The 12999-nt window shown below is 45.9% G+C and overlaps 1 protein-coding gene across 1 annotated transcript in view; it reads right to left on the bottom strand.

The window, feature by feature from the left end:
* Positions 1–12862, bottom strand: part of CCDC149 (coiled-coil domain containing 149) — a 127586-nt gene extending 114724 nt beyond the window's left edge. The window contains exon 1 of the mRNA XM_012555198.2: positions 12772–12862. Coding sequence (XP_012410652.2) covers positions 12772–12819 — 48 coding nt within the window. The 5' untranslated portion in view covers positions 12820–12862. The remainder of the gene's footprint in view (positions 1–12771) is intronic.
* Between the last annotated feature and the right edge of the window lie 137 nt (positions 12863–12999).

Below are 12999 nucleotides of genomic sequence, written 5' to 3'. Positions count from 1 at the left end.
GGAGAAAGATCTGGCAGTCTGCTTCCATAAAGAATGTAGCCTTGGAAACCCTATGGGGCAGTTCTACTCTGTTCTATAGGGTAGCTATGAGTCAGAATCGACACCATGACAATTTTTTTTTATTTTGGTATCTATCATGTATCTGACATTGTGGTAGACACTGGGGCCATCCACCTCTCTGAGTCTCCTCCATCCTCAGGAACCCATCACTCTGTCTTCTTACCTTGCCAACAATCCCCCACACCATCTGTTCAACTTCAATACACTATCCTCTTTCTCAATCTCTTGAGGCCCGTGGGAGGTAGGAAACCTAAGGTGAGGCTTTAAGTACCAGTCAGCATTGCCTCTGGACATAAGCAAAGGCTTAGAGGTATCTCAGGGCACAGAGTGATCTAATAACAGAAGTCCTATGGAGAGTGGGGGAAGTGGTGGGCACAAGTAGTGCAGGTGGTGTTCCAGGAGATGAGCATGGGGCAGGGCTCGTGGAGGCCAACTGATGGAGCTAGACTTCACCCTGCAGGCCCTGGAAAGCCATCAGAGAGCTTTAAGTCAAGGAGTGGCAAAAGTCATTTCAATGCTTGGAATGACAACTCTAGTAGCAGCATGGAAGAAAGAAGAACCTAGAGGATGTTGCAAATATTCTGGGAGAGTGGATGAGAACCAGAACCATGGCAAATACTGGGAATGGTGACACAGAGTCCTTATTTAAGGACTTGTCTAAAGCAGAATCTACGAACCTAATGAAAATTAGACTGGGGTGAGAATGTAAGCTGGGAAGAAGAGTCAAGGAAGACTCCATGGTGATACTTAACTGAGATGGAAGGAGGGAGGGCAGAGGATGAGGAGTTCAGCTGAGGGCCACATTGAGTATGAGATGACTGAGGGATATGCCCAGCAGTCATGTAGAGGGATGCCACAGCCCAGCATGTTGGGAGGGAAGAATGGCGTGTCAAAGGCTGCACAGCCAGATGTCGAGTAGGTTAGGACTTAAAGAAAGGCCACTGGCGTCTGGGGTCTTAAAAGCTTGCAAGCAGCCATCTAAGAGGCATCAATTGGTCCCAACCACCTGGAGCAAAGGAGAATGAAGAACACCAAAGACACAAGGAAAGTACTCACCCAAGAGATAGAAAGGGCCACATAAACTAGAGACTTCATCAGCCTGAAACTAGAAGAACTACATGGTGCCTGGCTACCACCAGTGACCGCCCTGACAGGGAATACAACAGAGAGTCCCTGTTGGAGCAGGAGAAAGGTGGGGTGCAGAACTCAAATTCTAGTAAAAAGACCAGACTTAATGGTCTGACTGAGATTGGAGGAACCTCGGAAAGCATGGCCCCTGGACTCTCTATCAGCCCAGAACTAAAACAATTTCCAAGGCCAACTCTTCAGACAAAGATTGGACTGGACTGTGGGACATAAAATCGTACTTGTGAAGTGTGTGCTTCTTAGCTCAAGTAGATACATGGGACTAAACGTGCAGCTTCTGTCCGGAGGTGAGATGAGAACGCAGAGAGGGTTAGGAGCTGGTTGAATGGACATGGGAATCAGGGGTGGAAAGGAGGAGTGTGCTGTCACAGTATAGGGAGAGCAATTAGGGTCACATAACAGTGTATGTATAAATCTTTGTATAGGAGACTAACTTGAAATGTAAACTTTCACTTAAACTACAACAATAAACAAAAAAAGTCAACAAGAAAGGCCACTGGATGTGGCAACTAGGAGGCTGGTCTTGGGTGGCTTTAACAAGAGCATTTTCACATGTAGAAACTGTTGAACTGGTGTATGTTTTGCTACGTATAGCCTCAACGACAACGGCAAAATAAAATTATTTTTATAAAAGAGCACTTTCAACAGCCAAGAGGAGTTGGAAGACTAAAGTGAGCTGAAAATGGATGAAAGCAAAGGAGCAGAGGCACAGGTACAGATGGGTTCCTGTGCTTTGCCCAAGCATCATGCCCGTCCAGCCCCTCACATATACTCCTGGCAGATCAGTTACCTTCCTGAAGCATCCAGGTAAGTTCCTCTCCCCTGCTCAAAGGGTATAATCATGCCACTTATCACTTACAGAATGAAGGCTATACTCATGGCCCTAGCATTGTATATACAGCTAACAAGGTATTCAAGGTCTGTACTAACAAACTGCAGCTGATGCCCCACTATAAGTCACCAACCAGAGACCAGAAGATCTGGAATTTCCCAAACAAGCCCTGCATCTTGCCACCTCTGGCACCTTTGCTATCTCCCTTCCCTCTGCCTAGAACACCGTTTCTTTACATCTCCACTAGCCGAAATCCTGCCCAACCTTCCTAGCCCAGGTTCCACTTCCATCAAGAACCTTCCTCAGTCCCCTAATCTAAATGAATTTCTTCTTGACCTACAGAGCCCTTGTCACGCTGTGTGCCATACTGAAGTTGTCTTGCACCCATTCTGTATCGTCACTAGACTGTAAACTCTTTGAGGGCAACTGTCCCATGCACAAAGCCTTGTACACTGTAGATGCTCAATATGTGTCTGGTACATTCTCCCCTGCTATGCATCCTGTCCCACTGAAGTATCAGTAGACTGTTTCCCACCCCTCCTTCATGCCAACTGAAGGAGTCTTAGTGGTGCAGTGGTTAAGCACTTGGTTGCTAACTGAAAGGGCAGCAATCAGAACACTTGCCATGGGTAAGGTACAGAAAGATGGGGCAGTCTGCTTCCGTAAAGACTACAGCCTCAGAAACCCTATGGGGCAGTTCTACTCTGTCCTATAGGGTTGCTATGAGTCAGAATTGACTGGATGGCAATGGGTTTGGTTTCTGGTTTGGTCACACCAACCAGCCAAACATACATTAATAAATCTATCTGGATGGACCAACAAGTACTACAGCCTCCACCAGACTGAGTCCAGCACAGCTAGATGGTTCCTGGCTACCACCACCAACTGCTCTGACAGGAATAACAATAGAGGGTCCCAGACAAAGCTGGAGATAAATGTAGAACAAAACTGTTAACTCACAAAAAAAGGAAAGGAAAAAAAAACAGACTTACTGGTCTGACAGAGACTGGAAAAACCCCAAGAGTCTGGCCCCTGGACACCCCTTTAGCTCAGTAATGAAGTCACTCTTGAGGTTCACCCTTCAGCCAAAGATTAGACAGGCCCATAAAACAAAACAAGACTAAAAGGACACACCAGCCCTGGGGCAAGGACAAGAAGGCAGGAGGGGACAGGAAAGCTGATAATGGGGAACCCAAGGTCAAGAAGTGGAGACTGTTGACATGTCATGGGGTTGATAACCAATGTCACAAAATAGTATGTGTACTAACTGTTTAATGACAAGCTAGTTTGTTCTGTAAAGCTTCATCTAAAGTACAACAACATAATAAAATAAAATAAAAAAATAAGTCCATCCTGACATCACTGACCTCCACCTTTGGGTTGGCCATTAATAAAGATATAGCTAGAGAGTCACATCCATGAGTCTCTTCCCATAAATGATATGAAATCAAAGCAGAGGCCTGGCAAGTGGGCCAGAACTAGATCAGTTCTGGAACGCTCTACCAGTGCCCTCCCACAGGTCCTGCTCCTCTCGGGCCATAGTACGAAGCTTCCTCATTCCAGAATTCCTGTCTTTTGTCCCAACCCAAGTGGGAGATCACTAACTCGTGTAGGAGTTAAGATCCACACACAGAGAAGGCCCCTTCCTTTCTCAGGCAGCATGTAAGTGATAAATGAAAAGTATATAACGAAACAAGAGAAAGGGTTCACCTCAAGCTTGGTTTATTTTATGAGGGATGTGGGTTTCCACTCCACCTTGAAGGACTGGTAGTGGTTATGGTCAGGGAAAAAGGGAGGGCCCACCCAGATGAGGGCAAGGTGTGAGCAGAAGTTGGAAGCTAGAATGCATGACAGATCAGCCTGGAGGAAGCAACCAATTTATAATGGAAGCAACAAGAGATAAGACTAGAAAGATAGGTCAAGGCCAGGCTGAGGTCAAGGCCTTGAATGCCAGGTAACAGGGAGTCATTGAAAGTTTCTAAGTAAGGGGACCTTGCGAAAAGTGATCTTTTTAGGTGTTTAACTGGCTAGTTGTATAGAGGGTAGATTGGCTTAAAGAAGGTCTGATATTCTGAACAAAATTAGGATTTGTTGCAGTAAAATAGCGTAAGATAATGAGAACTTTAGGGTAGACTAAAAGAGGTGAAATGAAAATGAGAAGACTTCAAAATAACAATCTACCAAAGGTTCGTGCTCCTTGAGGACCAGGTATCCCCTACCACTGGCACCATCTTGCCTAATGGGCCAGAGAGAGATGCAGACTCTCAACTAATCCAAGTTCTCTGCCATGAGGCACCCAAAGCCCCCATTTGATTTTGGTGGTGGCAAACCAGGCAGTGGGTGAGAAATGACATTCACTCTGGTCACTGTCATTCAGAAACTAGCCAAAGTCCACTTCTAATCCTCAGTCAATGTACTTTATTCACTGTGAAAGTCACTAAATTAATTTTTTTAACATAATAAGAGTATAAATTGTCAATTTTAGAAGCACATATGCGAATTTCCCTGCACAGGAGAGAATATGAATCCCATTAGTTAAAAATAGCAGTTGTGCTCACTTTCCCCCACATGCTAATTTTAATAAACTTACTCTGAAATTAGCCTGCCACTATGAAGATAGCTGCTCATCAAAAATGTTCCCAGTAAGCATTAAGCTTGCCTCGCAAGAGATCAAGTACTCACAGGAAACTTTGAACAATGCAGAGTTCTAAACAAAACTCATTCTCTCCTTACTAGACTGGCTCATACCTCAACCTCCCATCATACCTAGCACCACCACTCTCTAGCCACCCATCAAGGGCCATCTTGGACTCATTCTATCCCATCTTCTCTATCCAGTTGGCTATGAAGTACTGTAGGGGTCTTCCTTTAAAATATTTCTCACATCTATCCCTTTTTTTCTATTCCCACTGATGTTGTATCTCCTTATTACTTCATTCATTCATTCAAACATCCAAGCATTCATATATTCTACATTTACTGAAAACTTTAAATGGGTCAGGTACAGTGCTAAGTGCCAAGATTACAAATTAATTCAAGATATAGTCCCTACTTTTGGTTAGCAGCCAAGCGCTTAACCATTGTGCCACCGGGACTCCTTATTTATAGATATTTTAAAAAAAAAAAACAACCATTGCCATCGAGTTGATTCCAACTCATAGTGACCCAATAGGACAGAGTAGAGCTGCCCCATAGGGTTTCCAAGAAGTGGCTGGTGGATTCAAACTGCCGACCTTTTGATTAGCAGCCAAACACATAACCACTACAGGGCTCCATTTATAGATACACGAGGCAGGATTTCAATTTATATTTTTTTTAGCGGAAACAATTTAATCCCTAACACCTAGCCTTTGGCACCACTGATCTGTCCTTTTCGTTTTGCTTTTTCAAGAATGTCATATAAACGGAATCATACAGTATGTAGCCTTTTGAGTCCCTGACTTCTTTCACATACCATGCTTTTCAGATTCACCCATGTTGTTGCACGTGTCAATAGTCTGCTCCTTTTTTGTGCTAAGGAGTATTCCATCACATGGATGTACACAGCTGGGCACTGCATTGTCTCCAATTTTAAGTGATTATGAATAAAACTGCTACAAACATTCACGTAAAGGTTTCTGTGTGGACCTGTGTCTTTATTATTCTTGGGTAAACACCTAGCAGTAGGATTGCTGGGTTGTTTGGTTTAAGTGTATGTTTAACTTTATACGAAACTGAAACTCTGTTTTACAATGTCTGAGAATTCCAGTTACTCCACACCCTTGATAGCACTTGATTTGTCAGGTTTTTGTTTGTTTGTTTCTTCCTTTGATCTGCCATTATGATAGTTGTGCTGTAGTATCTCACTGATTTGAATTTCCGTTTCCCTATGGGCTGATGATGCTGAGAAGCTTCCCCTGTGCTTATCTGCCATCCCTATCTCTTCTTCAGTGCAGTGTCTACTTAACTCTTTTGCCCATTTTTTAAAATCTGGTTCATTATTTTCTTATTACTGAGTTATGATAATTCTTTATATATTCTGGATACAAGCCCTTTGTTGGATTTGAGTTTTGCAGACATTTTCGCCTAATTTGTAGCTTGTCTTTTCATTTTCTTAATAAAGTCTTTCAAAGAGCAGAAGTTTTTAAGTTTGATAAAATCCAAATTTTCTATTTTTCCTTTACGGCTTATGTGTTTTGTGTCCTATATACCCTTCTTAGTTTTTAATAGAACTCTCCCAATTTGAAGTTGAGCGCATGGCTACCCAGCCAGAGACCATATTTCCCAGCCTCCCTTGCAGCTAGGCATGGCCATGTGACTATGCTCAGATTAATGGGACGTGAGTAGAAGTGATATGTACAGCTTCCCAGTCCTTCCTAACTTAAAGAAAAGTCATTTGCCCTGGACTCCCCCGCTCCCTCCACCCCTCTCTTTCCTCCTCTCCATGGGCTGGAACACACACATGGCTACAACCCAGCTGAGGACCACACAGTAAGAGATGGTGAAGGAACAAGATGGAAGAAATCTGTTTTCTTAAATGACTCAAGGAACGTGGTCACCCTGCCAGCCTGGATGGGCTATACTACCACAGGAAAGAGACGTAAATGCCTGTCCGATTTAAACCACTCTTTTGGGAGGTATCTTTGTTACAGTAGCTAACAAACACACCCTTCTTTCTTAGGAAGCAAAAAAAAAGAAAGTATCAGAAGTTCCCTGGACCCAGACTGGTGTTGTGTGGGTATCTAAGCAGAAAGGTGCACAATAGCTTCCCAAAGTTTCCCACAGCCCCAGAGTGATTCAGGGACAACACTCACTTTGGGCAAGAGAGCAAAGTCTCCATGCCCAGAGCAGTAAAGGAGCAGAAGAATGTTCTTCATTCACCCAAAAGTAGCCTGGATATGGCACAGACAGCTAAAGAACCAGAAGAGGCCTGGGAGGACACAACAGTGACCTGCAGTGAGCAATAACCAGATTCTAGACTGAAATGGCGAGAATGTGGCTAAATAACAGCACCGACCAGACGTGTGCCCCCCACCCCAACACCCTACATAAGCCCCTAGGACTTCAGTACAGGGTCAGGGAAAGGGAGAGGCTGACTCCAAAATAGATTACATTTCCACCACTCTTACAATGGGGACTTGTAATCAAAGCAGATACTAGAGCAAAATAAAGAAGTTCTCATTTGCTGCACACCTGAGTTTGTGTCCTGAGGTTCATCCTCACTGCACTAATGTTCATTGAACACTGACTACGTGCCAGGCAGAGGGCTAATCACTTATGAGCATTATGTCATTTGATCCTCACAATTGCAGCACCTATGAGTTGGTGGTGTTGTTAGGTGCCATTGAGTCGATTTTTGACTCATAGTGACCCAATGTGACAGAGCAGAACTGCCCTATAGGGTTTTGTAGTCTGTAATCTGTACAGGAGCAAATCACCAGGTCTTTTCTCCCGTGGAGTTGCTGGGTGGGTTCAAACGGCAAACCTTTCAGTTAGCAGTCAAGCACTTAACCATTGCACCCCCAGGGCTCCTTACCTATGAGGTAGGTACTTTTATCATCCTATTTGAAGATGAGAAAAATGAGACCCAGAGAAGTTGCATGGAACAGCGATTCCCTCAACAACCATTCTCCTTCTTTTGGCAAGTGTTGTTGTGAGGTGCAGTCAAGTCAGGTCTGACTCATAGCCACCCTATGTATGACAGAACGAAACACTGTCCCGTCCCACACCATCGTCACAATCTTGCTATGTTTGAGCCCATTGTTACAGCCACTGTGTCAATCCATCTTACTGAGGGTCTTCCTCTTTTTTGCTGCCCCTCTACTTTACCAAGCATGATGTCCTTCTCCAGGGACTGGTCCCTACTGAGAACATGTCCAAAGAACGTGAGATTAAGTCTCGCCATCCTCACTTCTAAGGAACATTCTGGCTGTACTTCTTCCAAGACAGATTTGTTCGTTTTTCTGGCAGTCCACGGTATATTCAATATTCTCTGCCAATACCATAATTCAAAGGTATCAATTCTTCGGTCTTCCTTATTTATTGTCCAGCTTTTGCATGCATATGAGGCAACTGAAAATATCATGCTTGGGTCAGGCACACCTTAGCCCTCAAAGTGACATCTTTGCTTTTTAACACTTTAAAGAGATCTTTTCCAGCAGATTTGCCCAGTGCAATGCGTCATTTTGTTTCTTGACTGCTGCCTCCATGGGCATTGATTGTGGATCCAAGCAAAATGAAATCCTTGACAACTTTAATCTTTTCTCCATTCATCATAATGTTGCTTATTGGTCCAGTTGTAAGGAATTTTGTTTTCTTTACTTTGAGGTGTAATCCATACTGAAGGCTATAGTCTTTGATCTTCATCAGTAAGTGCTTCTAGGAAGAAGGACCTGGTGGTCTACTTTTGAAAAAATTGGCTAGTGAAAACCTTATGAATGGCAGCAGAACATTTTGACAAGTAGCCCCCAAATTTTACTTAGGGGTCCACCCTACCCTAACTCTCAGTCCATGTGGCCTAGGCAGGGCTCTGTGGCAACTCCAGACCTAAGACAATCAGATCACTGCACTCCTGAGCAATTGCTTCCAGGGCAGGAGAGTGATCTAAGTGGGTTCAAATGGAGTGACTCTTGGGGCTTTCCTGGGATGTACTGGGTAAGTGTTTCTGGCTTCCTCTCTGGGTTTGAACCTGAGAGGATGGGAGATTCTGACTGAAGCCAGGTAGGAAGCAGACCCATAGATGGAGAGAAACCATCCATATGAGTGCTGAATCCAGCTGTACCTGAAGCAAGCCCTATCCTAGAATCAGTAAGCACATCAGTCAATAAATTCCCTCTGAGCTTAACCAGTTTGGGTTGGGTACTGATCATCTGCATTAACAAAGAAAGAGAGCCAGGACTCATACCCAGGTCTCTTAATATCTTCAGAGTCTAAGTCTCAACAACTGAGGTCTAAACCTGTGCTCTTAACAACAGGCCAGACTATGGGCCTACTCCACCTCTCTCTTCCAAAATGCAATGAATCTACTTTGGGCTGAGGTCCCGGGTTGTCTTCTAGCTGCCTCACGGCTGCTGCACACAACATGCTCAATGAATATGAGACTGACTGCTATCTAATTAATTAATCAAAATTCAAAGAGTGAAATTAAATTAGGCATAGCTTATCACAGAGGCAGTAGGCTAAGAGATGGCCAGGGTTTTTATCATGGAGATACAAAGTTATTGATTGTCTGCGTGGCTCCATTGCGAGAGTTCCCCGATTTTGAAAGCTCACCTGACGGGTGGTAAGAGCAACATCTCCTCCTCCCCAGACATTTAATTTCCAAAACCAAGCACTGGCCATGTTTCCTTCACACGCACGGCCGTGCTTACTCCAGAGCCCACGAGAAGGTTGGATTTCAGCTTGTTATACAGTACTAAAATTATGAAGATAAAACTGATCTCTGTAAGATCGTTTTAAATGAAAAGTGGTTCCTAGGGGCAAGAAAAGGAAGCAAGCTGATTGAGAGAGCACAGGGCTCTGGGCAGGAAGGGCAATGGAGTGATTCCAGGTGGGGGCTTCTGCAGAAACAGATGCAAGCCTGTCAAAAAGCCTGTTTGGCCAAGGTCAGATGCCCTGTGGTGTCCTCCCCAGTTTCTTCCGCTGGGGCCCAAAATTACTTTGTAACACCACTAGCCACTGACCACACTCTTCCTTGAAACCAGCTTGGGTGAGTACCAGTTGTTTTCCCCTGGAATACCATGGAACCCCTGCCAAACTTGAGCAGGCAGGAGAATCATCTGGAATCAGCTTAGTTTGTGGGAAAGGTAGATTTGAGGGCTTCACTCCCAGTCACTTTCCATTCAGTAGGTTTGGGAAGGGGTCCAGGAACATGCATTTTCACAGGCACCCAAAGTGATGATTCGGACGCAGGTGATTTGTAGATTATACTCTAAGAAACACTAGGGATTCAAAGATGGGAACCTGCTGCCTAGTGGAAGATACAGACAGATGAACTTGTGATTCAGATCAAGCCTAGAGACTCTGTGAGAGGCTGTGGAGCCAGACCAGGGTTCATGTCCTGCCTCCCCAACTTGCCAGCCGTGAGGCTTTGAGCAAAGTCCTCAGCCTATCTGAGCCAAAATTTCTTTATCTGTAAAAGTAAGGGGGTGCAAACGGTTAGCACACTCAACTGCTAACTAAAAGTTTGAAGGTTCATGTCCACCCAGGCACACATGGGGTCCCCATGAGTCAGAACCCACTCAACAGCAACTGATGAACTGATTATACCATTGTGAGAAAAAATGAGGCCCTGTAAAATTCTTAACATCAAGGAAACACTCAAGAAATAGCCATTAATTATTATTAAGGTGGAGTTCCTGGGTGGTGCAAATGGTTAATATGCTCAGCTGCTAACTGAAAGGTTGGGGGTTCGAGTTCTCCCAGAGGTGCCTCGGATGAAAGGCCTAGCAGTTTACTTCTGAAAAATCAGCCATTGAAAACCCTGTGGAGCACAGTTCTTCTCAGACACACACGGGGTCGCCATGAGTTAAAGTTGACGCGATGGCAACAGTTCTTTATTATTATTAAGGGGAGAAGCAACCTGTATCCTGTATTCATTCTCCCATTCCCCAGCCCCTAGCTGTGTGCCTTTCACATTCCAGGCCTTTAGTGGATGTTTGTGAAATGCAAGAAGGCATTACTTTGGAGAAACTCACCTGGGATGGGCAGGATAACTCCTGAAAGATCCACTGCAGGATCCATTCACTCATCCAACGAGCATTTATTGAGCACCTGCTATTTACAAAGCTCAGTGTGTAGGCACTGGTGAGGAAGAGTCAAATAAAATACGAAGTCTAGTGGGAAGACCCACTGCTACAATACAGTATGGTCTGTCCAAGATAGAAGTAACCCCAGAGGCACACTCCAGCACTTGATTACATTCTGTCCTTTAGCATCCTCATGTTGCTTATTGCATGACTCTCCTCCCAAACTGTACCATCAGCTTTAAGGGCAGGAGTTGTTTGTCTTGTTTACCACTGAATCCCTAACACCCAGCAAAGTACCTGCCATCTAATAAGCATTCAATAAGTATTTGCTGAAGTGGTGACTATTCCACTGCTGTTTCAGAGCCCAACGCTGGACTGCTATGGAGAACCACCTCCAGCCTCCCTGACTACTGAGTAGGATTCTTAATGGGCCCAGAGATAAGATCCCAAGAAGATTTGTCTGTCCCTTGATGTAAAGCCTGACAGTGAGCGGAGACAGGGACAGGCTGCAAGACAATTTATCATAATACTGTATAGTTAGGGTAGCTTTCAACTACTAGGCCAATACTAAACCAACTGAACTGGACATGAAGTACTGTCAGATTGACCTGGAGGCCCAGAGAATGATTAAGGCACAAAGACAGTATAAGGTTTCCCTTCTGACATTCCACAAGGGAAGAAAAGAGGAAATCAAGACACCCTTTATTTTCTTTTTGTGTGTGCATAACAAATCAAGCAACCAAACCCTTTGGCGTTCGAGTCCGACTCATGGTGACTCCATGTGTGACAGAGTAGAACCACGCCATAGAGTTTTCTTGGCTGTAATCTTTATGGAAGCAGATTGCCAGGTCTTTCTTCCACAGTGCCGCTGGGTGGGTTCAAACCAACAACCTTTAGGTTAGCAGTCCAGTGCAAACTGTTCGTGCCACTCAGGGATTTTCATTGTATGCATACTAAACCAAATCAAACCCACTGCCGTAGAGTTGATTCCGACTCATACCAGCTCTACAGGACAGAGTAGAACTGCCCCATAGGGTTCCCAAGGGGGAGTAAAGAAAAAAGAAGCTCCAAGTTGTCCTAGCTCAAGGGATAGGGGATGTTCTCACTGTGGAAGGGAGGGAGAGAAAAGAAAATTTCCTAGAGGACGATCAGTATGGCAAGTAACTGCCAGGAAGAATACCGGTTTAAGTCAGGGCAGGCAACTTACACACATCTGGAGAAGCCAGGCAGCTGCTGCCACACCAACGAACTCCAAACTCTTGGGGTGAAATGGAGAGGAAGGGGCACTGGAGTATGAGAGGGACCCCAGGGCTATATTTCTGACAGGAAGAAAACAATGGGTGGTGTCCAATCACGGCCAGGTCAAACAGTTTGGGGGCATGGTGTTCTCTGCTTCTACAAATTGAATCACTTCTGCACCTGTGTTTCACACCTTTGATAAATGGCCCGCCACCTTACATACTAGGTCTGCAGTAAACACGTGTTGATCGAAACGAAAAAGTGAATGAACGCATTGCCACGAAGGATCCCGAATTCCCCTGCCCAAACCACTATTCAAGGTAATTCCACCTGGCACGGGTGTTACCACAGGGCCCGGATTTTCCTCCAAGGCACCACCCTTCTGTTTCAGCACCAAGCGTCCAATCGCTTGGCTCCAAAACAGCGATGACCACGAAGGCAGGTGGGGCTTGGCTCTTCTCCTCCAGGATCCCTTTGCGTCTCTCTCCAATCTAGGGCCCAACCCTACCCAAAGGGAAGGCCCCTCCCCAAAACGCGCACCAGATGGCGTGGAAGAGAGTGGCGCCAGGGAGACCGGAAAGTGCGGGGGGGGCAGCGCACCTGGCGAATGGTGCGGTGGCAGTGCTGTAACTGCGCGCTGCAGCCGCCGGGTGCGCAGCCCCCGCGCGGCCCTTCCCGCGCACGGCCGCGCAGGGGCCTGGGGGCGCGGGCTGGGGCTGGCGGGCCGTTCTGGCGGCCCAGCCTGCCTGCCCGGCGTCAGGGCCTCACCTCGCTCACCAGCCCTTGCCAGTCGCTCTCGGTCCGGTCGCTGTTCATGGTCTCCTCCTCCAGGCACGCGCTGGCTTCATGGACGCCCTCTTCTTTCTCTTCCTCCTCCTGTCGCTGCCGCCACCGCCACTCCGGCCCCGCGCGGCCCCGTGAGGGCCCGGCGCCTCCGAGCCGCTTCGCCGCCGCCTCCTGCAGCCGCCCGCGCTGTTGACTCAACGTCAGCCTCCG

The sequence above is a fragment of the Trichechus manatus genome, unplaced genomic scaffold, assembly GCF_000243295.1.
Source record: "Trichechus manatus latirostris isolate Lorelei unplaced genomic scaffold, TriManLat1.0 scaffold00034, whole genome shotgun sequence".
NCBI classification, from domain to species: Eukaryota; Metazoa; Chordata; class Mammalia; order Sirenia; family Trichechidae; genus Trichechus; species Trichechus manatus.
Note: the sequence above shows the minus strand (reverse complement) of the source record. Positions and strands in the feature narration are given on the sequence as shown.